Source organism: Drosophila busckii, chromosome 3R, assembly GCF_011750605.1.
Source record: "Drosophila busckii strain San Diego stock center, stock number 13000-0081.31 chromosome 3R, ASM1175060v1, whole genome shotgun sequence".
In the NCBI taxonomy this organism is placed as follows: domain Eukaryota; kingdom Metazoa; phylum Arthropoda; class Insecta; order Diptera; family Drosophilidae; genus Drosophila; species Drosophila busckii.
Window position 1 is genome coordinate 6361827 of NC_046607.1, and position 20677 is coordinate 6382503.

Genomic DNA, 20677 nt, shown 5'->3' on the forward strand with positions numbered 1-20677 from the left:
ATTGAATTTGTTATAAACTTTTCCTCGCTAGATAAGATAAGAGATAAATCTAGCGCGTAACAAAACTATTATATTATAGTAAAAACTATGAACTAGCTTGATAAGTTGATAAGTGCATTTGGGGCAAGAAGCATAGAAACGTAAAGAGGCAAGCTTAGCGCTTAGCAGTGCTTGCCGAGCAACGAGCAAAGTCTTTTATACACACACACACACACACACAGACACTGACAAACACGAGAATAGATTAAAGTCTAAGCATATAATTTCTATTTGCTTGCAACCCTCTTAGCCGTTGCCGTTGCTGTTACGTGTAGGGAGGGGGGATGGGTTGGGGGTCAGGGGATTGCCTTTTTGGCGTGTGCAATCAAAAGTATCTTTATCGCTGATGATTGCGAAATACAAACGAAACTTGTCATCGGTAAATTTTGTGCTGACATTAGCGCGATTTTCTATAAAGCGGTATTTTCTCTGCTTGCCGTAAACGCTCCGCTCTTCACATCGAATTACGTGTTTTCCATTTAATTTGCAAACTTGTGATTGCAATTGTTTTGTTATGTGCATATGTAATTAATCTATAATAATTCCATATACATTCTCATTTGTTTTGTTTGTTTGCAGGATTCTCGATTTCAATATGAAGCGACAAAAATGACGGCAATGTAAAAAGGTTTTTGTTTTCGTGTTGATACAACTTGAAGCCAACTACAACAAGTGGATAACAAACAAAAAGGCGTGCAACAAATTCTTCTACTCGCAGAGTTTAAGCAACAAACATAAACAAACAATAATAATAAACATAAATATATATATATATATAAATACAAAATACTATATACAAAAGCAAAGCAAGCATACATACAAATAAAAAATGGATAAAAATCCTATGATGCCGAAGCGTTCGCGCATTGATGTCAAGGGCAGTTTTGCTAATGGTCCGCTGCAGGCGAGACCCTTGGTGGCACTGCTGGATGGACGCGACTGCTCCATCGAGATGCCCATACTAAAGGATGTAGCTACAGTTGCCTTTTGCGATGCACAAAGCACGTCGGAAATACACGAAAAGGTTTGTGCACAGTTAAACACAAAGTAAATTAATTATATTAATTCGTTTACCATTTTTTATGGCAGGTGCTAAACGAGGCAGTTGGCGCTTTAATGTGGCACACGATTATCCTGACCAAGGAGGATTTGGAAAAGTTTAAAGCTTTACGCATCATTGTGCGCATTGGCAGCGGCACAGATAATATTGATGTGAAAGCAGCCGGTGAATTGGGTATCGCCGTTTGCAATGTGCCCGGCTACGGTGTCGAGGAGGTGGCAGACACAACAATGTGCTTGATATTGAACCTGTACCGGCGCACCTATTGGCTGGCGAATATGGTGCGGGAGGGCAAGAAATTTACAGGGCCTGAGCAAGTGCGAGAAGCGGCACATGTAAGTGTAACAATCAAGAATTTGATAATAGGAATCGCTAATTTAATTTTTGCTTTCCACAGGGCTGTGCGCGCATTCGTGGCGATACATTAGGCTTAGTTGGTCTGGGCCGCATTGGTAGTGCTGTGGCGTTGAGGGCAAAAGCATTTGGCTTTAATGTCATATTCTACGATCCCTACCTGCCCGATGGCATTGACAAATCGTTGGGCCTCACACGCGTCTATACGCTACAGGATCTGCTCTTTCAATCTGACTGCGTCTCACTGCACTGTACGCTCAATGAGCACAATCATCATTTAATCAATGAATTCACAATTAAACAGGTTTGTTGTGTGTGATACGTTAATGTTTATGCTTTGAATCATAATTGAAACGTTTTGTTTTTAGATGCGACCGGGTGCATTTCTGGTGAACACCGCACGCGGCGGTCTGGTTGATGACGAGACTCTAGCTTTGGCGCTGAAACAGGGCAGAATAAGAGCCGCAGCGTTGGATGTGCACGAGAACGAACCTTACAATGTATTTCAAGTAAGAGATTGTTGTAAAAACGGCAACGCTTTTACGCAATCTGAGACGGAGACCGCGCCCACGTCTTGGCACTTTATACTAAAACGTATCTGTTTTCATTTCTGTTGCAGGGCGCACTGAAAGATGCACCGAATTTGATTTGCACACCACACGCCGCCTTCTTCAGCGATGCATCTGCAACGGAGCTGCGCGAAATGGCAGCCACCGAAATCCGACGAGCGATTGTCGGCAATATTCCAGAAGTGCTGAGAAATTGCGTCAACAAGGAGTACTTTATGCGCACACCGCCAACAGCCACCGCCGGTGGCATTGCGGCGGCTGTTTATCCCGAAGGTAAACTACAACAAATGATATCAAATCAAGAAAAGTAGTGCGAGGCTCACACAGTTACAGATACAGATCAAACTCGATATCGAGAGAAAGATTTGCAAGCAACATAACAAACAACAAACTGTAAAACTATAAAATCCCCAGATAAACAGCAGAAGAAACAGTAAACAAACATTACAGTACATACAGAGATCATTTTATAAATACAATAACACAACACGCACACGCATACATATACACATATACATATATATTAACAAAAACAACATTTTTATGTAGCAAGCGCAAAACTTTCAATTCATTTGTTAGCACACACATACATCCAATAGAAATTCGAGTTATTATACAATATAGAACTAGAGAGTGAGCTGAGGGAGCATAAAAGTTAATATTTAAGTTAAAGAGTTACAGTTTAAGCTATATAGTATATATATGTTTTCATATATGTATGTGTATCTTTAAGCGAACATTATTCGAGAACATGTTCGCTCATTGATATTGATGAGGCGGCTTTAAGCGTGACCGTTGTTGGGCAAAAGTTATAAAAGTTACATATGCATATATACATACATATACAAATATAAAATTGTGAGCTATATGTCTATATTTTGGGAGTTTCTAAAGCCTAAAAAAACTATTTATTCTGTTTCTACTCTACTATATTATTTTGTCTCTCAATTTGAATAAATTGAAACGTAATTTTCTTCTTGTTTAATGTACAAAGCGTTGTCAGCTATGTCAAATCTATTTGCATATATATATGTATATATTTATGTATATGTATGCAGAACTATATACTTGTAATTATTTACACTATAAAAAGAAAGGTGAAAGTAAACAATTTGATGGATTATTTATTGTTTGTTAATTGTTGCGCGATACACTCCCTCCCCCATATTCATATGCAAACGATATCAACGTGTTCACCAAAAAAAAAAATAAGCGAGAATTAATTGTTTAAATTATACAAAGCCTATGTATGTGTATTACTAACCACAGCGACGCAACCCCTATAGCTACATATATCTCTAAAGCTTCCATTGAAATAAAAATCTAATTTTAAGCAAAGCCTTAATTACTGACTTTCCACACATTGCCACCATAATCGAAATGAATACTACATTAAATTTGTTAACACACGAGATAATAATTATTGCTCAAAATGCTGCTCTATTTATGCATTATAATGATCTCATCATCCACGTTTATTTTCGCCTTGCGTAAATAGTTTCAAAATAATACTGATAACAACAGCTTTATAAAGAATTCAGATTCAAGCAACACGGCGCGTTAAATGCAACCACATCAATTTATCAATTTATAGAACAGAGAGAAGTGAAGAGTACACATTAATAGAATGAGGAACTAAGCGTAACATTAATGCATAGTGTATGTACATTAAAGGTATATAAAGAATATAAATATATATTATAATTATTAATGCAAATCAAATGTATTAACATGACTTTATTTATTAACAAATGTTTTTACAGATATGCCCAATTGTAACGTGAGTACCAAAAGCGAAAGTGTTTTGTTAATTGTAATAATATTTACGTAAAATAAAACAAAACAAAACAAAGTTATATATCTGCGCAGCAAAATTCATAAAACAACAAAAAATATAGTTTTGTAAAATTTCGCAATTTTAGTTTTAACTAAGCAAATAGTGTTTTGTTCACACAATTTTTTTTATTTATATCTACAAAGCATTTCCTTAAGTAACAGTAACAATTATTAAATTACAAAATATACATATATATATATTAAAATAGCTATCAAACTTTAGAATTTTTCTTTCATTTTGTTTTGTAAGCATAAAGTTGTGTTCAATTAAACAGAAGCACAAAACCATGCATACATATACTCAAGGCAAACTCATACACACGCTCACACACACAACACACATATTTACGCACACACACACACGTTTACATTTACCACACGGCAAGCTGCAACAAAACAAATAATGAGCAAGAAACAACAAGAAATTAATAAACATAAGCGTAAAAGTAAAAGTAAAAACAAAAGGATAGAGACAAAAGAAAAATTAAAATACTGTTATTTTGTAATGTATAAAAATATTTTTAATAACTGTGAAAGCTAAATAAAATTAAAATTAAAAAACAAAACAAAAAATTTTAAAAAAATATTTGATGAGCAAAAATACAACCAAGCAAAACATTTACAGAAAAAAGTGAAACGCAACAATTAAGAAATAAAGCGAAGAAAAAACTTAAACAAATTAATCATTATTTTTGCTTTTGTGTCGCGATAAGTGTCTCGAGATACATTTACATATTTTATATTCATTTGTTTCAAATAATTTCTGTGTATGTATGGGATGATGGCATCATTGACTGCAAAATAGAGCAATATTTACATTTAAATATACCTAAATTTATTCTAGACGGCTTTCCTCCAATGAAAAGTCAGTAATATATGCATCAGGGAATCTAACTTAAATAGCTTTAATCATAATCTCATGTAGGCAGCAACTGTCTCCTGTACAGTTATTTACCTCCTTCATTCGCATCCACAAGTCTCTTCCAAAGGCTGCACTTCAAGCGAAGTCTGCCTTTATCTCTCAACTACTACTTATGCAGTTACTCAGCTGTCGCTAACTATCATATTATGCCCTCAAAAACTTGCACCCAACAACAACAACAAAATATTAAGAAAAGACAATAAAATGAATGCAAGCATTAAAACAAAAAATAATTAAAAGCTAAGCAACTGCAACATATTTTTAACTTTAACTATCAAAAATACCAAATACCAAACCAAACCAATCGAAATACAAAACAGGATTAAATGGCGGCTATTATACAGGCGCACTGCAACTCCATCGGGCACACAGCACCACACCACAGCACGATGGTCCAGTCCACAGTACAACAAATATTGGCGGCAGCAGTACCAGTGGGGGCGTTGGCCTGCCACCGCCAACAACAAGCACAATGTGGCTGCTGCTGCTGCTGTGGCGGCCGCAGCTGCAGCGGCTGCCGGGCTCCTGCAATCACCGGTGCCGCCAACCGCCGCTGCCGTGCCAACGGTGCCGCATTTGTCGCCCCAAATTGGTGGATTGCCGATCGGAATTGTGAGTAGCCAATCGGTAGGTACACATGTACATACACCACTTCTCATTGTGTTTTGTGTGTGTGTGCGTGTGTGTATTGTATTTCACTTACTCTCTCTCACTCTCTATCACACACACACACACTCTGAATCTCTCCCTGAAAATCTCATCCTCAAGCAAGTTGCGGCTTCATCGCGTTGTCCTATCCGCCCAAGCGCTCCCCGATTCTGAATCTCTGAGTGTGTGTGTGTGTGCGTGTGTGGCTCGTGCTTGTTTTTGTTATTGTTATTGACATGGTTATTGTGCTAGTTGTGGAGTATTTAATTGATAGTTGTGTTATTGTTGTTGTTGTTCCTATATTATTGTTACTGTTATTATATTATTAAAATTATGAACATTGGCCAATTAGATATGTTTTATGCCTAGGCTAGGGCTTACTAACCACAAAATTTTACAAAAACAAAAATATATATATATCCATAAATATAAATATGCATATTTGTGTAACTTTTTTGTTCACTGCGACAATATCAATATGTTTTTAATACTATTTTTAAATTCTTGCTTTTAGCACCTGAGTGCGCCCGACCCTAATAATCATCTGTCATCATCAAGCGTCAAGTCCGAAGTAAAGGTTGAGTCAACGGAGAACCCATAGGATGAAGCTACTGCCTCCTCTTCTTCCTCCTCCTCCTCCTCTGTTGTTGCTGCTGGAGGCATTGGCGTACCTATGGTGTGACAACGGGCAATGGACATTGTGGAATTTCGTGCAGACGGCTGGCAGGCGTTTCGGAAATCAGAGCTATATAAATAGAAAACAACACACACACACACACCATACCATATACACATTCACATCCACACAACAAACAAAAGCAGATTAACAATAATATTTTGTAAACAAACAATTAGTGTAAAGTGTCCGCGGCTCATGTTTGTCAGTTCCATGCGCAACCGCCCAGCCTTTCATTTACATTTTCCAAGTTCTAAGTTATAATTTAAAGTACGATACATATTTGCATAAATCCAACCTTAAAGAATCAGCAAACTAAAACAAATAAGTGAAAAGTAACCCCCAAACACACACATTACACACTCACACAACACGCCTCAAAATTTACTTCGTATGTATCTAGAATTTAATTTGTAACTATCTAGAATTTTACAGTTACAATTTAAGACTTATTTGTATTGCAGCAAATTGTAAGAGAAAATATGTTACCTACATATAAGCGCAAAAACAACAAACAAAAACACACAAAAAATGTTGAAAATTTTTAACTAAACAAAATCAAGATTTATGACATAAAATAAAAAAAAAAGCGACACACAACATAAGAGAGACGTTTAGTGCTTAAGATACGTTTAAAGTATATAATAAAAAGAAAAAAAACAAAACGATTGCAGTGTATGTGACTGAGTTTTTTTATTTGGGAAACAACAGGTTTACAATTCCTGGTATATTTTCAATAATATTTATTCCATTCGCTTTTTTTTTACATCTAAAATATGTAGTTAATAGTTAATAAAGTATTTTTTTAAGGTAGATCTTTAATGTTCGGTTTCGATTTGTTTTATTGTAAATATCTCAAGATAATATGCAACATTTAACACACGGCCATTGACGAAGGTCCATCACGTTTCATCACTTAACTTTAAACGCTACTAACTAAGTTTTCAAGACGTACTACGGAATGAACATCAATAATATGTCGGCAAAAGATTAAGATCAACTACTTTAGGCGGGTACTGGTACGACTACAGCTACGCTACATACATGCAGACGTGCCGCTCTCCTAATATTTTTACAATATATAATGATGGATTAAGCCTGCCAAGAAACCATGCACACACATACACGCCTAAGGGGGAATGACAATAAGTTTTGAGTTCAACAAGTTGGGATTACAAGACCCAATCATATGTACATTAGATATTTTACACAAATATGTTTTGATTACAATAATAACATTAGTTGTTGTTTGGGTTTTAAAAACCAGGAATATGTTTGAATGTCTCTTTCAATATCAATTATCAGCGTATATACAATACATACATTCCATCGATTACATACAATACTACAAACTTTTGCCAATGACATTAAATTTAAAATATGTATATTTAAAAGTCAACAAAAATAGAAAACTTGGTCCACAACCTTGCAAATTAAAAAAAGCGCGTCAAACGCGGCCGCAAAAAGCGAAAAGCTCCATAGCAGCCGAGACCAATCAGACCGTACTTGAGTGTGTGCGTGCAGATGCGTTGACCCAGACTGGCGGGTGGTATTTCAAGTATTGCAGGTATTTTCTCTGGATCCACTTGACCCCACATCTTGGCAATGCCATTGGCATGGCCGATGCCCACAACACCCACCACGCGCACTGGACGTACCTGATGAGCGCCGGGCGCCGCTTGTGGCAACGCAGCCAGCTGCAACGAGTGGCACAAATAAAGATCGCGCTCACGCACGAAGACATCCGAGAAAGCTGGAAATTCGCCTGCCATCTCCTGCATGAGTTTCTCCAGCAAATCACGCTGCTTGCACTCCTCCACCTCTTCAATGCTTATGCTATCGGTAAATGTGAGACGCCACACTAGCTTCGTGGTCTGCCACAAGGATAAAGCGCGCAGCGCACGATAGAGTGTAATGCGTATAGGTCGATCGCCCAGGTGTAAAATGCAGCCAGGCAGCTTTTTGATCTCCTCAAAGGCACGACGAAACTCACCACCAGGAGCCATGCCAAGATCCTTGGCAATTTGTGCGCTCATTTGCAGCAATAGTATGAAGAAGATGCCATTAATATAGCCATGAGTCTGGAGTATGCCACGTATCTGAGAACAAAGACAACGGTTAGCTTGCCATAAATATCATTAAGATGTAGCTATACCTTGGGTATATTAATATTCTTGGCCTCCTCCAGCAGCGTTTTCTCATCAAGCTTCAATATGTGTACGCGTGATGGACATAGCTCAACCATGACAACATCTGGACGGACATTACGAATTACCTAAAAATTCAAATTAGTAATTGTTTTAATTATTTAATTTGTGTACGATCTGCACTTACAAGTGACACATCATCCTGTGATTCTTCGCTAAAGTGCGCCGTACCCACTAGATAGACCTTGCTACCAAATGGCGTATTTAGCAGCGTCACCGTTGAGGGCAAATTTTGATCGAACTCATCCAACGAATCATAGATTTTGATCTCACGCTTGGTCTGCGGATGATCATTGCTAGCCACTGCTACAGCAAGCGGCAGCCGCTTATCGTTGCCAGCATCTGCGGCTGCAGAGGCTTCAGCTATAGAAATGTCCAACTTTTGCTTGCTGGACTGCAGCAACAAATCAGACTTGCGTCCACTGGCTCTCTTCTCCGTCACGCTATCCGCAGCTTTGTTGGGCGATTTTCTCAATATGCTTTTGACCTTCTCTACATCTTCATTGTTATCATCCTGGGACAAGCCCTCAATAAGCACCACTTTCTTTTCCAGATCTTCCTCCTTTAGCGAGTTATCATTGATTTCTATAATTGACAGATTTTCGGGATTATCGGTCTTAAATATTGTCTTGTTGGCCAATTGAGACTTCGGATCCACCTCTTCCTGCGAGGTGTTCGTATCCGTGCTTTCGGATTGTATTAATAGTAGACTAGCATTAATGGCCGCTGTTGCACCTGACGAGTTTGCATTGAAATTGTTGTGCGCATTGCCATTGAGAGCGTGTATATCACTTGTGTGTGCTGCGCTATGATTCACATCGTCAGCAAGGCTCTCTGCGTAAAAGGATACATAGAAATGTAAAACATATATTAGAAATGGCAAGAAATACAATAGCATATGAAATTGTAAGATATTTCATAATTCAGAATCGTTAATCTGAGAATTTTGTTTGTTTGTTTAGCTCGCTTTATTTTGCAAACTTAAGAAATATATTAGATTATAATTTTTCCGATTCCTCTTCGTATAAGGCTGATAAGTCAACAAAGTATGACTTTAGATATTCCTGATTGCTGCAGCGCTGGGTGAGAAAATCTTGCAAAAGTTGAAAGCACTTCTGCCTGAGCGCCAGCACATGTTGCTGCTGTGACTGCTCCCGTTTTGCAACTTTGTTTTCATATTTCTTTATTAGCTTGGCACGCAAGTCCTTCAGCTTTTTGCGCCGTACCAACTTGGAGGCTTGCTCATGGGCATCATTCGCTTGCACGCAGAGCTTGTGCATCAACTTTGCCAGCTCGCCATCAATGTCCTGGCAGTGTGCCTTGAAGGTCTCGTCTTCATTAAATAAAGCAAAGATTTTCGTCATAAAACGATGTGGAAATTCGCCAGGCTTTTGAGCGCTGATTGCTTGCTCTGATGACTGCAACACCATGATCTTAACTTGTTGACTGAATTCTTGCTTCTGCTCTTTTTGCTGTTGCATCTTTTCCAACTGCTGCTCCAAGTGCTTGCACTCGATTTGCAATGTAGTCAAATGCAATTGCAACGTATTCAACTGCCGCTTGAGATTCAGTTGCTCGCTCTTCAGTTCGCGGTGCAGTTCCATGGACTGCGTATCGCTGCTTTCTGCATCATAAATCTCAATATCCGGCAACACAGCTGGCACATTTTTGGTTTGAAACAGCAATTCTTCCATGTTACAATTTAGGTTGCTTGGATTGATGAAGGGCTCACTTAGATAGCCGTGTACATTTAGCTGATGTTGCAGCAACTGCCGGAAGATGCGACGTGCATGTTGATGTGGCTGTGTAATGTCACTTAGATTATGCGTCCATTGCTGCAGTAGTGTTTGTTGCTTATCTTCGTACAACAGATGCCTTTTATATTTGTCTTGGCAGTGGCAGCTCATTTTTGTTGCATTTACAATTACATAATTGATGGCAATGTTCAAGTTCATAGCTGAAGCAAACTAGCAGCAGATAGGAAAGCGGAGAGAAATCTCAAAGCCTTCTCTGTGCAAGAAGTCTAAATTCCTAAATCTTTGGCATAACTGAATGGCAATGTATCTTTTAGTTTGATACAACCAAACAGATACTAATTATAGCTGTAACTAAAGGGGCTCTTTATCTTTTTTGGCCAACTTACCATTGCAGGACTTAAAGATCGTTGTAGATAGCTGGTGATCCAGTGCACTGTCATATAAAGTAGCATCATCCACATACGATTTGCTTTTCTGTTCTGGCGTGCCCATTGTCGAGTTGCTGAATGATGTTGAAGCTGACAGATCCATGCGTGTGTGCGCAACAATCAATGAAGCTAGAGTCGGGGGGATGGTCGTCTTTGTGTGCACAGCTGCAGACAGACTTGGAAGAATTGGTTACGATTTGAAATTCGGTTTCAGTTTGCTTTTTACTGCGTCCACGTATTTTTACGCAATATACAAGTGTTTATGTATTTGTGTGCGTGTGTTGTGATTGAGAATATCTGTAAAGAGGGAAATTAAATGAGATAGAGTGGCAGACAGACTTGCTAGAGATTAGACGAGTGGCACAGGTACGCAAGTACCCATAGATAATTTCAATCCGCCTATCAGGAACTTAAAATTTCAAATAGATTTGTTTTCTGCGTACGTGTACATGTCTATAGATTATTAAATTAGAGCCGAGCCTGCTGTGTTATTGTGTTTTTCCGTACAAAATTGACTTTAAATTGGTACTGCAGCTTGATAAAAGGGCAGCTGCTGCTATATTATGATTGTTTTGCTTTCGCTAACGAGCTACATTTAAGCAAATAAATGTGCATGTGTGTATCTATGTGCACACGCACACAATTGTTTTCTGTGTAGGTTTAGGTGGCCCTCTGCATACGTACCTGCATAAATGTTATCGTTTACAGGCCTTTAATTGACATTTAATTATATCAGCTGTTGTATGTTGCTGGCCTGCTCTGGCTGATTTTTATGTTTTTAAACAAAAAACACAAAATAAAACTAAAGAATGAGAAACTTTGTGATAAAATAATGTCTGTCTTGTTCTTGCTCGCGTCGAATAGTGCTGTGTAACGTTGCTTCTTGAATGACAACGCAGTGTGACCATATACTACGGGATTAGTTGTGGTTTAGTATTTTTATTGCTGGCAACATATTAGTAAACAGCTGTTTAAGCAGCGCATTTGTTTAGAAGTCTTGCCGTTTATATTATTACAAATTTCATCTGATTTATGTAATTATGGATGAACCGGTGGATCCCAGCAAGGTAAGTAACATGTTCTTACTGTCACTGATCATGTAAATAAAAATTCTTATTTACTTACAGAGTTTTATTATATTTGGGCGCGACATTTCACAAATACCATGCTTTCGTAACAGTTTTCTTTATGGTATCAGCGGCGGGATTGGCGTCGGTGTGTTGACATTTCTGGGAACGTCTCGCGCACATTTATCCACGCATGTTGGTTTCGGTTCCTTTTTCTGTGGCACAATTATATATTGGATGGGCTGCAGGTATGTTTCGTGGGTTTGTTTGTTTTTTTATGATCGAGTACTAAGTTTTATGTTTATACACAGATATCAGTGGTCAGCAAAACGTTTCGAGCAACAACAGCTGCGGGAGGCAATGCGACGACAAGCGTTGTATGAAGGTACACAGGTGGAGCGTGACTTAGATCTAAAATCAGCATAAGGATACTTCCACTATTAAGCAAATTGTATATACTAATACGGCTTCAGATCTTATGGAGTGAATTTTAATTGTTACAATATTTTGTTGTGCTTGGCTCTCAGCGATAAGTTTAAATCTTTGTATTTGATTTATTTACCAAAGTTATAAATTATGTATTTGTTTACATACGTATGTATATGATGTTAATATAAAAACATCAATTAGGAACACATGCGCGTTGTATTATAAACAATTGATAAACATCTTAGATTATTAACGCAACAACAAACGAAAAGATTACAATTTTATATGTATGTTATTCAAATGCAATATAATAAATATACTCTAGCTAAGATTATATAAATTTCAATTGAACTATAATTTAAAATTAATTTTTTTTTAAGCGAGATCACATTCTTAAATAAAATCTAGGTAGAGCGTTTACCTGTCTAAAATGCTAATGAGGTTGCATGTGTCGCATTGAGTACAGTGGGCGACGTCGTTTGGACAACGCGACGTCGTCTAGCTGTTTTTGTTTTTGATTATTTCGCCTCCAATTTTTCAAAAGAGCGCAACACGCTAGTCAGAACGAATCGAGTATCCGCGCGTGTCGGTTGTGTTTTGGTCGTGTCGGGGTATTGACTGTCAGAGAACTAAACTTGCTCTTCAAGTATTAGCTAACACACACATATAAACAAATATTATTATTATAAACGCTTAAAAGAGACTGTTTTAAAAAATTTGAATTCAATAGTATTCGGAACGATGACAAAAACCGAAGCGAATACATCAGTTTTAGTGTTTTTTGTTAACGGCAAAAAGGTAAAAGACCTGATTTAAAACAAAAAAAAATGCAACAACTAAATATGTGAGATTACGTTTAAGCTTTTAAAAATTAAAAAATTTGAAGCCTTAAACGCTTTTATATATTCAGTTCAGTTAACTTTGTCAGTTAACTTCAATTAAAACGATCAATTTCATCACTGCTGGGAGCACACTTATGCAAATATTTTTAGAATTCTATTGCACTTGCGCGCTGCTGATAACAATTGACCCATAATAAATATAGGGTCAATGCCGACGGTGTGAAACGGCGGGGGGCAATAAACCTTATCGAATAACATAACTATACAAATGATTGTGACGGTTTTAAAGATAATTCATGTGTGGCGTGTTTGAACTCATTTAATTATAACACTTTTTATTGGCTATGATGCTTTAAATAAATTGGCATTAAGTTGTTCACTTGGATATTATATAGCAGCTGATTAAGCCACATATCAACAGATAAGGCCTAAAATGTGCTAAATAGCTATGTACATTGTACACAGATAATAAAATGTATTTGAGTAAACATGTATGCAGCGCCTTGCGCCAATTTCTTCATATAGTTGCTTAGGCTGCTCCTATATTAACTGCATATTCGCAACTGATTTTGATAAGAAGGCAACTGATAAGAGTTGTTTGTGTATTGCAGCCAACTAACTATCATGGAAAGTTACATTGTAGGTTTTCGAAATACTTTCCATTATATTTCACGTGCATGTGGCTGTAAATTAAAAAGATTAGTTAAATATTCCTAATATTTTGGTGTGTCTAAGGCAAAAGACTTATTTTACAAATGATAAGGGGTTGAAGTAAATATTGTGTTAAACTATAATAAAACTAGGGATTGTAAAAATAGTCAAGATATGGGTAAATATCTTGTAAGCATTTACTCGCGAGAGTTTTGTGCGCTATCTGTGTAACTATTTTAAGAAAATAAAGATAACAGGTTCAAGGCCATGCTGACTATAAAGCAATTAGCTGTCAACAATTTCGAATGTCAGTTATTTTTTCAAAGCAATCGACAAAAGTGATAATTTTATGACTTATTTGTATGTGTGTAATTTGCAGGTAACAGACGCTAATCCCGATCCAGAATGCACCCTGCTCACCTATTTGCGTGAGAAGCTGCGTCTCTGCGGCACCAAATTGGGTTGTGGTGAAGGCGGCTGTGGCGCCTGTACGGTAATGATTTCGCGCCTGGACCGCGCTAGCAACAAGATAAAGCATTTGGCGGTAAATGCCTGCCTGACGCCAGTGTGTGCCATGCATGGCTGTGCGGTGACGACAGTGGAAGGCATTGGCAGCACCAGGACACGTTTGCATCCAGTGCAGGAGCGTCTGGCCAAGGCGCATGGCTCGCAGTGTGGCTTCTGCACGCCGGGCATTGTGATGTCCATGTATGCGCTGCTACGCAATGCCAACCAGCCCACTATGCGGGATCTGGAGGTGGCTTTCCAGGGCAATCTGTGCCGCTGCACAGGCTATCGACCCATTCTGGAGGGCTACAAGACTTTCACCAAGGAGTTTGCCTGCGGCATGGGCGACAAGTGTTGTCGCATGAACGGCAATGGCAATGGTTGTGGCGATGAGCCCGCAACGGATGATAAGTTGTTTGAACGCAGCGAGTTTCAGCCGCTGGACAGCAGTCAGGAGGCCATATTTCCCCCAGAGCTGCAGCTGACGTCAGCTTACGATGAGGAGAGCTTGCTGTTTCGCTCGGAGCGTGTTAGCTGGCATCGTCCCACCACGTTGGAGCAGCTGCTGCAGCTGAAGGCGGCGCATCCAGCGGCCAAGCTGGTAGTGGGCAACACAGAGATTGGCGTTGAGGTTAAATTCAAGCATTTTCTGTATCCTGTGCTCATAAATCCCACAAAAGTGCCCGAGCTGCTGGAGGTGCGTGAGACAGAGGAGAGCATATACTTTGGCGCCGCTGTCAGCTTGATGGACATAGATGCGCTGCTGCGTCAGCGCATAGAGGAGCTGCCGGAGGAGCAGACGCGTTTCTTTCAGTGCGCGGTGGACATGCTGCACTACTTTGCCGGCAAGCAAATACGCAATGTGGCCTGCCTGGGTGGCAATATCATGACGGGCAGTCCCATCTCTGATATGAATCCGGTGCTTAGCGCTGCGGGTGCGCAGCTGGAGTTGGCCAGTCTTGACGGCGGACGCCGCACTGTACACATGGGCAGCGGTTTCTTTACGGGCTATCGCCGCAATGTCGTGAAGCCGGAGGAGGTGCTGCTGGGCATACATTTCCAAAAGACGACGCCCAATCAGCATGTGGTGGCCTTTAAGCAGGCTCGTCGACGTGACGATGACATTGCCATTGTCAATGCCGCTATCAATGTGCGCTTTAAGCCGGACACGAACGTGGTGCAGTGCATCCAAATGGCATTTGGCGGCATGGCACCTACGACAGTGCTAGCGCCGCGCTCTTCGCAACTTATGAGGGACAAGCTCTGGAATCGTGAGCTGGTGGAGCAGGTGGCCAACAGTTTATGCGAGGAGCTGCCCTTGGATGCCAGTGCTCCAGGTGGTATGATTGCCTATCGACGTGCCTTGGTCATGAGCTTGTTCTTCAAGGCCTACTTGGCCATAAGTCGCAGGCTATGCGATGCGGGCATCCTCACGCCGGATGCAGTACCTAGCTCTGAGCGCAGTGGCGCCGATAGCTTCCACACGCCCGTATTGCGCTCCGCTCAGCTGTTTGAGCGCGTTTCCAGTGAGCAGCCCACTCATGATCCCATAGGCAAGCCCAAGGTGCATGCCTCAGCGCTGAAGCAGGCAACAGGTGAAGCCATCTACACCGATGACATACCACGCATGGATGGTGAACTCTATCTCGGCTTTGTGCTCAGCACACAGCCACGCGCTAAGATTATCAAGTTGGACCCTAGCGAGGCTTTGGCTCTGCCAGGCGTGCACGGTTTCTTCAGCGCACAGGATTTGACGGCGCATGAAAATGAAGTGGGTCCAGTTTTCCATGATGAGCACGTCTTTGCCGCCGGTGAGGTACACTGCATTGGTCAGGTTATAGGCACTATAGCGGCGGATAATCAGACGCTGGCTCAGCGTGCTGCGCGAATGGTGCGCGTGGAGTATGAGGCAGTGCAGCCAGTAGTGGTGACTATTGAGGAGGCTATTGAGCACAAATCCTACTTCCCCAACTACCCCATATACATCAACAAGGGAGACGTCACACAGGCTATGGCCGAGGCGGAGCTCAGCTATGAGGGCAGTTGCCGCATGGGCGGGCAGGAGCATTTCTATTTGGAGACGCATGCAGCGTTGGCTGTGCCACGCGACAGCGATGAACTGGAACTCTTCTGTTCCACACAGCATCCATCCGAAGTGCAGAAGCTGGTGGCCCATGTAATCTCCATACCCTCCCATCGCATTGTCTGTCGTGCCAAGCGTCTTGGTGGCGGCTTCGGTGGCAAGGAGTCTCGTGGCATTAGCGTTGCCCTGCCCGCTGCCTTGGCTGCCTATCGTCTGCGGCGTCCCGTGCGATGCATGCTGGATCGTGATGAGGATATGCTTATTACTGGCACTCGCCATCCGTTCCTCTTCAAGTATAAACTGGGCTTCACTCGCGAGGGTCTCATCACTGCCTGTGACATTGAGTGCTACAACAATGCCGGCTGGTCCATGGACTTGTCCTTCTCGGTAAGTAAAGTCTAAGACAATTTTTAATTACTTTCTCATACACAATAACTCGCATCAGAGTAGTTGTCAAATAATACGTATACGCTCCGTCTGTCCATTTATCTTCAAATATGCTAAATACCTTTGGCAATATTCAAGCTGCAGCATTGATAATTCTTTATATATATATCAAAGCTACACAAATTTCCAGTCCAATGCAAGAGTTTTTTATTCTTATACACATATGATTTACAGGTACTGGAGCGCGCCATGTGCCACTTTGAGAACTGTTATCGCATTCCCAATGTGCGTGTGGGCGGTTGGGTATGCAAGACCAATTTGCCATCGAATACGGCTTTCCGTGGCTTTGGAGGACCGCAGGGCATGTTTGCCGGCGAGCATATTATACGAGATGTGGCGCGTATTGTGGGTCGTGATGTGCTGGATGTGATGCGTCTGAACTTTTACAAGACTGGCGACTACACGCACTACAATCAGCAGCTGGAGCACTTCCCTATTGAGCGTTGCCTGAAGGATTGCCTCAAGCAGTCGAGCTTTGAGCAGAAGCGTGCGGATGTGGCGTGTTTCAATCGTGAGAATCGCTGGCGCAAACGTGGTCTGGCTGTAGTGCCCACCAAGTTTGGTGTAGCCTTTGGCGTCATGCATCTAAACCAAGCGGGTGCGCTGATCAATGTATATGCAGATGGCTCCGTGCTTCTATCACATGGCGGTGTGGAGATTGGCCAGGGCTTGAATACAAAGATGATACAGTGTGCGGCGCGTGCTTTGGACATACCCATTGAACTCATACACATTTCGGAGACGGCCACAGACAAAGTGCCGAATACTTCACCCACAGCGGCCAGCGTGGGTTCGGATTTGAACGGCATGGCAGTGTTGGCGGCCTGCGAGAAGCTCAACAAACGCCTGGCGCCCATTAAGGAGGCACTGCCCAAAGGCACCTGGGCGGAGTGGATTAACAAGGCGTACTTTGATCGCGTTAGTCTGTCGGCCACGGGTTTCTATGCCATGCCAAACATAGGCTACCACCCGGAAACGAATCCCAATGCGCGCACCTATAACTATTTTACAAACGGTGTTGGCATTTCGCTGGTGGAGATTGACTGCCTCACGGGCGATCATCAGGTGCTTAGCATGGACATTGTTATGGACATTGGCTCTAGCATAAATCCGGCCATTGACATTGGGCAAATTGAGGGCGCCTTTATGCAGGGCTATGGTCTGTTTACGCTCGAGGAGCTCATGTATTCGCCACAGGGAATGCTCTACTCCCGCGGTCCGGGCATGTATAAGCTGCCCGGCTTCGCCGACATTCCTGGCGAGTTCAATGTCAGCTTGCTGACTGGTGCACCTAATCCTCGCGCTGTCTACTCCTCCAAGGTGCGTATTAAACTAAACAAACTTGTAGCTTTAATATAATGTTTTTTTATTTCTAGGCTGTGGGTGAACCTCCACTTTTCATAGGCTCTGCTGCATACTTTGCTATCAAGGAAGCCATTGCTGCTGCACGCGAGGAGCAGGGCTTAAGTCCACATTGTGAGTTGGAGGCGCCAGCCACATCGGCACGCATTCGCATGGCCTGTCAGGATAACTTCACACAATTAGTAAGTACTTCTATACGCTGTATTAATTACATCAATAATCTTAACATTAATTACAGATTAACATGCCAGAAGCCGGATCCTACAAACCTTGGAACGTTGTGCCATGAAATGTAATTCGATATTTTTTTTTTTATTCAATCTTTTTATCAATTTTTAGCCTAAACGTTTGCCGGCATATCTTTATTGTATAGCATAGAATTTTATATAAACTAACAAGTGGTTATTGTTGATAAACTTATTCCAAAAAATATTGTCCAATGTTTTATTCTTAAAGCTTTTTGAACACAATCTTCTCCACCCAGTCCAAGTATGAGTAGAGCTTTGTATAGACACCAGGAGCATTGGGCGCGGCGCAGAATTTCCCAAAAGATGTAATGCCCACGACAAAGGCAACACAATTGTTTTCCGGCAGCACTGCATGCAAAGGACCGCCGGAGTCACCTTGGCAAGTGTCCTTGCCGCCGGGCAAGTAGCCCGCGCAGAACTGTGAGTCAACGATGCCGCTGGGCAGGCGTCGCTCTTTGCGATAGATTTGCTTGCAACGCTGCTGACTGACCATGTCCAGTTCCACCTGGCGCAGCGTATGCGATTTGGCGCCTAGAAACTCAGTGCGTCCCCAGCCGGTGGCTACAACGCTTTTGATATGCAGCTCAGGCACTTGCCAGAGGCAGGCAGGATTCACATGCTGCGACAGCTGAGCACGCTTGGTGAGCTTCAGCAAGGCAATGTCATGGTAGTAAGAGGATGAACGATACTTTGGATGCAAGATGATAATGAGTATCTTAATGTCCTGCTGCCAGCTGCTCGTCACATTCAGCTGCTGTGCGCCCAGGCGCACCATATCCGGCGGTTTGCTGTGCAGGAGTAGGATTTCAATTTAGTTACTAATGTTGGCCAGCTCAAGTGCTACGCACCTACCCGAGGTGGCACAGTGTGCCGCAGTGAGCACATAGATATCGCTGACTAAAGAGCCGCCGCAGCCCCACTTAATGTCGCCGTCTGACTGTGTCCAACCCAAAGCCGTCATGTGTGGATACAGGGCATGCCGTGTGGGCTGGCCACCCACTATTAAAGGCACGCTTGGCACGCACTGTTTTCCGGAAAACCGACGTGCCGCATCGCCCAGCGGCAGACCTTTTACTTCGCTATGGTACTCCTTGCATTCTGTGGATTACAACTGGTAGATAAAAATCTTCATTTCATATAAGACCTATGCTTACTAATGGCACTAATCCGCTGCGTCTGCACATGCTTATCTGCTAATGGGCAACAGATAACGGGCACGTTATTGCGGTGTGTGCAAATATCAATGCGAGTGCCGTGCACGCGATATTCGCGTATCACATGCAAACACTGATAAGCCAGTATACAGTAGCCGCTGCGTCCGTCAAAGCTGCGTCGACAGAACGAGCCCTCCTGCAACGACTGCGCTGATCTCTCTTTATCGTCGACGTCGTCGAATTTCAAAAAACTTTCAGCCAAATCGCCGTTTTGCTCCGATTCCTCTCTGGCAGCTCCAGCAGCTGCTGTTTGCGGCCAAAGCTCAGTCAGTGTGTATTTTGTTGTTTGATAGTTGATTAACTCAAAGGTCTGCGGCGTTGCTAAAGCTTAAATAATTAGCGCAAAATTTACTTTCACTGCCACTTTAGCCAGTTTACCTGTTATATGCAAAAATATCAATTGTATGCTGACAATTGTTAAACAAATAAGCATTTCTGCTTTTGTCGTTGTTTTGCTTATGACTTTTGTTGGCTTTCGCACATGTAAACAAAAGCGCTGTTTTCAAATCTTTCCCGCAGTCATTGCCAGATGTGAGGCAGAGCACAGCTGATGGCTTACACCAACAAGTGTATGAGCAAGCAGTGCAAGCAGTGGTTGTTGTCCATGCTAAGTAACAGCTTTAAATCAGTGCAGCGGCTAATCATATTTCAAAAAGTTGGCTCTTTTAGTTTTATTACAACAACAAGCTTGTAAAACATTTAATATTCTTTAGATTAATGTTCTAATTTTTAGGTGGCAGCAAGAAGTGTGGAAAAGCTGTGTAAGCTGTTAGATGCTTTCCTATCAATGCCTGAGAAGCTGCAGATTTCTAGCATTATTTAGCACTTCCTCTGAAGTTAACATGAATTCAGATTCAAGAGCGACATAATGAGAGAAATTGAGAGAGAAAAATGCGCATGCGAATTTTTTTTTTGTTAACTTTTGAAGGCTCTGCGCTCTGCTGCTGCCAGCGTAGACGTCGCGACGCCAGCGCTGTTCAAGTTGACGCAACGCCAGCGCCAGCCGCCCCCACTGCACACACTGACACGCATTGGAGCACATACACACACACACACACACACTTTCAAGTTGTGGCGATTCCTGTGTCGGAGTCGGGTCGTCGCCGCCGCATCAGTTTTGGACAAACACTCCGAGAGGCACATCAGGGGCCTAGCGTGCGCGCTTCTCGTGTCGATTTAGTGTGTGTGCTGTGTTGTGTGCTCCAATATGTGTCTGTGTGTGCTTGTCTATGAAAAAGCCTGATAGCCAGAAAAGACCTCAGCAGGTTCCAGAGTACTGCGACCAATTCATGCTGTAATCGGCAGCGGATTGTGTAAAGCAAAAAAAATAT

At 41.7% G+C, this 20677-nt stretch overlaps 6 protein-coding genes across 6 annotated transcripts; 3 read left to right on the plus strand and 3 right to left on the minus strand.

Annotated features, from left to right (window-relative positions):
• Positions 1 to 840: 840 nt before the first annotated feature.
• On the plus strand, positions 841 to 6782 carry LOC108602877 (C-terminal-binding protein). The gene is given in 8 exon segments (XM_017991173.2): positions 841 to 1063; positions 1129 to 1434; positions 1497 to 1757; positions 1822 to 1962; positions 2073 to 2295; positions 5125 to 5246; positions 5249 to 5407; positions 5943 to 6782. Coding segments are annotated over 8 exon segments (1494 nt in total). The 5' UTR covers positions 841 to 868; the 3' UTR covers positions 6030 to 6782.
• LOC108602876 (traB domain-containing protein) lies at positions 6773 to 11359 on the minus strand. The gene is made up of 5 exons (XM_017991167.1): positions 11181 to 11359; positions 10455 to 10793; positions 8439 to 9145; positions 8260 to 8379; positions 6773 to 8203 (listed from the first exon to the last, which is right to left on the minus strand). The coding sequence occupies exons 2-5, from the start codon at positions 10597 to 10599 to the stop codon at positions 7538 to 7540; spliced, it is 1638 nt and encodes a 545-aa protein (XP_017846656.1). The 5' UTR covers positions 10600 to 10793; positions 11181 to 11359; the 3' UTR covers positions 6773 to 7537.
• Positions 9269 to 10319, minus strand: LOC108602878. The gene has a single exon (XM_017991178.1). The coding sequence runs from the start codon at positions 10264 to 10266 to the stop codon at positions 9310 to 9312; it is 957 nt and encodes a 318-aa protein (XP_017846667.1). The 5' UTR covers positions 10267 to 10319; the 3' UTR covers positions 9269 to 9309.
• A 94-nt stretch (positions 11360 to 11453) lies between the features above and the next one.
• On the plus strand, positions 11454 to 12312 carry LOC108602881 (cytochrome c oxidase assembly protein COX20, mitochondrial). The gene is made up of 3 exons (XM_017991182.1): positions 11454 to 11563; positions 11624 to 11811; positions 11875 to 12312. Exons 1-3 carry the CDS (start codon positions 11537 to 11539, stop codon positions 11987 to 11989), a joined length of 330 nt encoding a protein of 109 aa, XP_017846671.1. The 5' UTR covers positions 11454 to 11536; the 3' UTR covers positions 11990 to 12312.
• Positions 12313 to 12718: 406 nt separating this feature from the next.
• On the plus strand, positions 12719 to 18272 carry LOC108604215 (xanthine dehydrogenase). The gene is made up of 5 exons (XM_017993580.1): positions 12719 to 12790; positions 13865 to 16462; positions 16697 to 17842; positions 17899 to 18066; positions 18123 to 18272. Exons 1-5 carry the CDS (start codon positions 12734 to 12736, stop codon positions 18171 to 18173), a joined length of 4020 nt encoding a protein of 1339 aa, XP_017849069.1. The 5' UTR covers positions 12719 to 12733; the 3' UTR covers positions 18174 to 18272.
• Positions 18273 to 18324: 52 nt separating this feature from the next.
• On the minus strand, positions 18325 to 20489 carry LOC108601558 (serine protease snake). The gene is made up of 4 exons (XM_017989456.1): positions 20409 to 20489; positions 19287 to 19656; positions 18981 to 19230; positions 18325 to 18920 (listed from the first exon to the last, which is right to left on the minus strand). Exons 1-4 carry the CDS (start codon positions 20487 to 20489, stop codon positions 18335 to 18337), a joined length of 1287 nt encoding a protein of 428 aa, XP_017844945.1. The 3' UTR covers positions 18325 to 18334.
• Between the last annotated feature and the right edge of the window lie 188 nt (positions 20490 to 20677).

What these genes read in the sequence shown, in the direction of transcription:
- LOC108602878 (XM_017991178.1), bottom strand. Translation starts at nt 10,266, where the DNA reads ATGAACTTGAACATTGCCATCAATTATGTAATTGTAAATGCAACAAAA.
- LOC108602876 (XM_017991167.1), bottom strand. Translation starts at nt 10,599, where the DNA reads ATGGATCTGTCAGCTTCAACATCATTCAGCAACTCGACAATGGGCACG. An exon ending in GATCTTTAAGTCCTGCAATG is followed by an intron (nt 9,146 to 10,454) that starts GTAAGTTGGCCA and finishes CCTTTTACGCAG; the next exon opens with AGAGCCTTGCTGACGATGTG. An exon ending in AGAATATTAATATACCCAAG is followed by an intron (nt 8,204 to 8,259) that starts GTATAGCTACAT and finishes CTTTGTTCTCAG; the next exon opens with ATACGTGGCATACTCCAGAC.
- LOC108602881 (XM_017991182.1), top strand. Translation starts at nt 11,537, where the DNA reads ATGGATGAACCGGTGGATCCCAGCAAG. An exon ending in AACCGGTGGATCCCAGCAAG is followed by an intron (nt 11,564 to 11,623) that starts GTAAGTAACATG and finishes ATTTACTTACAG; the next exon opens with AGTTTTATTATATTTGGGCG. An exon ending in ATATATTGGATGGGCTGCAG is followed by an intron (nt 11,812 to 11,874) that starts GTATGTTTCGTG and finishes GTTTATACACAG; the next exon opens with ATATCAGTGGTCAGCAAAAC.
- LOC108604215 (XM_017993580.1), top strand. Translation starts at nt 12,734, where the DNA reads ATGACAAAAACCGAAGCGAATACATCAGTTTTAGTGTTTTTTGTTAAC. An exon ending in CCATGGACTTGTCCTTCTCG is followed by an intron (nt 16,463 to 16,696) that starts GTAAGTAAAGTC and finishes TATGATTTACAG; the next exon opens with GTACTGGAGCGCGCCATGTG. An exon ending in AGGATAACTTCACACAATTA is followed by an intron (nt 18,067 to 18,122) that starts GTAAGTACTTCT and finishes CATTAATTACAG; the next exon opens with ATTAACATGCCAGAAGCCGG.
- LOC108601558 (XM_017989456.1), bottom strand. Translation starts at nt 20,489, where the DNA reads ATGTGCCTCTCGGAGTGTTTGTCCAAAACTGATGCGGCGGCGACGACC. An exon ending in GGAATCGCCACAACTTGAAA is followed by an intron (nt 19,657 to 20,408) that starts GTGTGTGTGTGT and finishes GCAACGCCGCAG; the next exon opens with ACCTTTGAGTTAATCAACTA. An exon ending in CACTGTGCCACCTCGGGTAG is followed by an intron (nt 18,921 to 18,980) that starts GTGCGTAGCACT and finishes ACTCCTGCACAG; the next exon opens with CAAACCGCCGGATATGGTGC.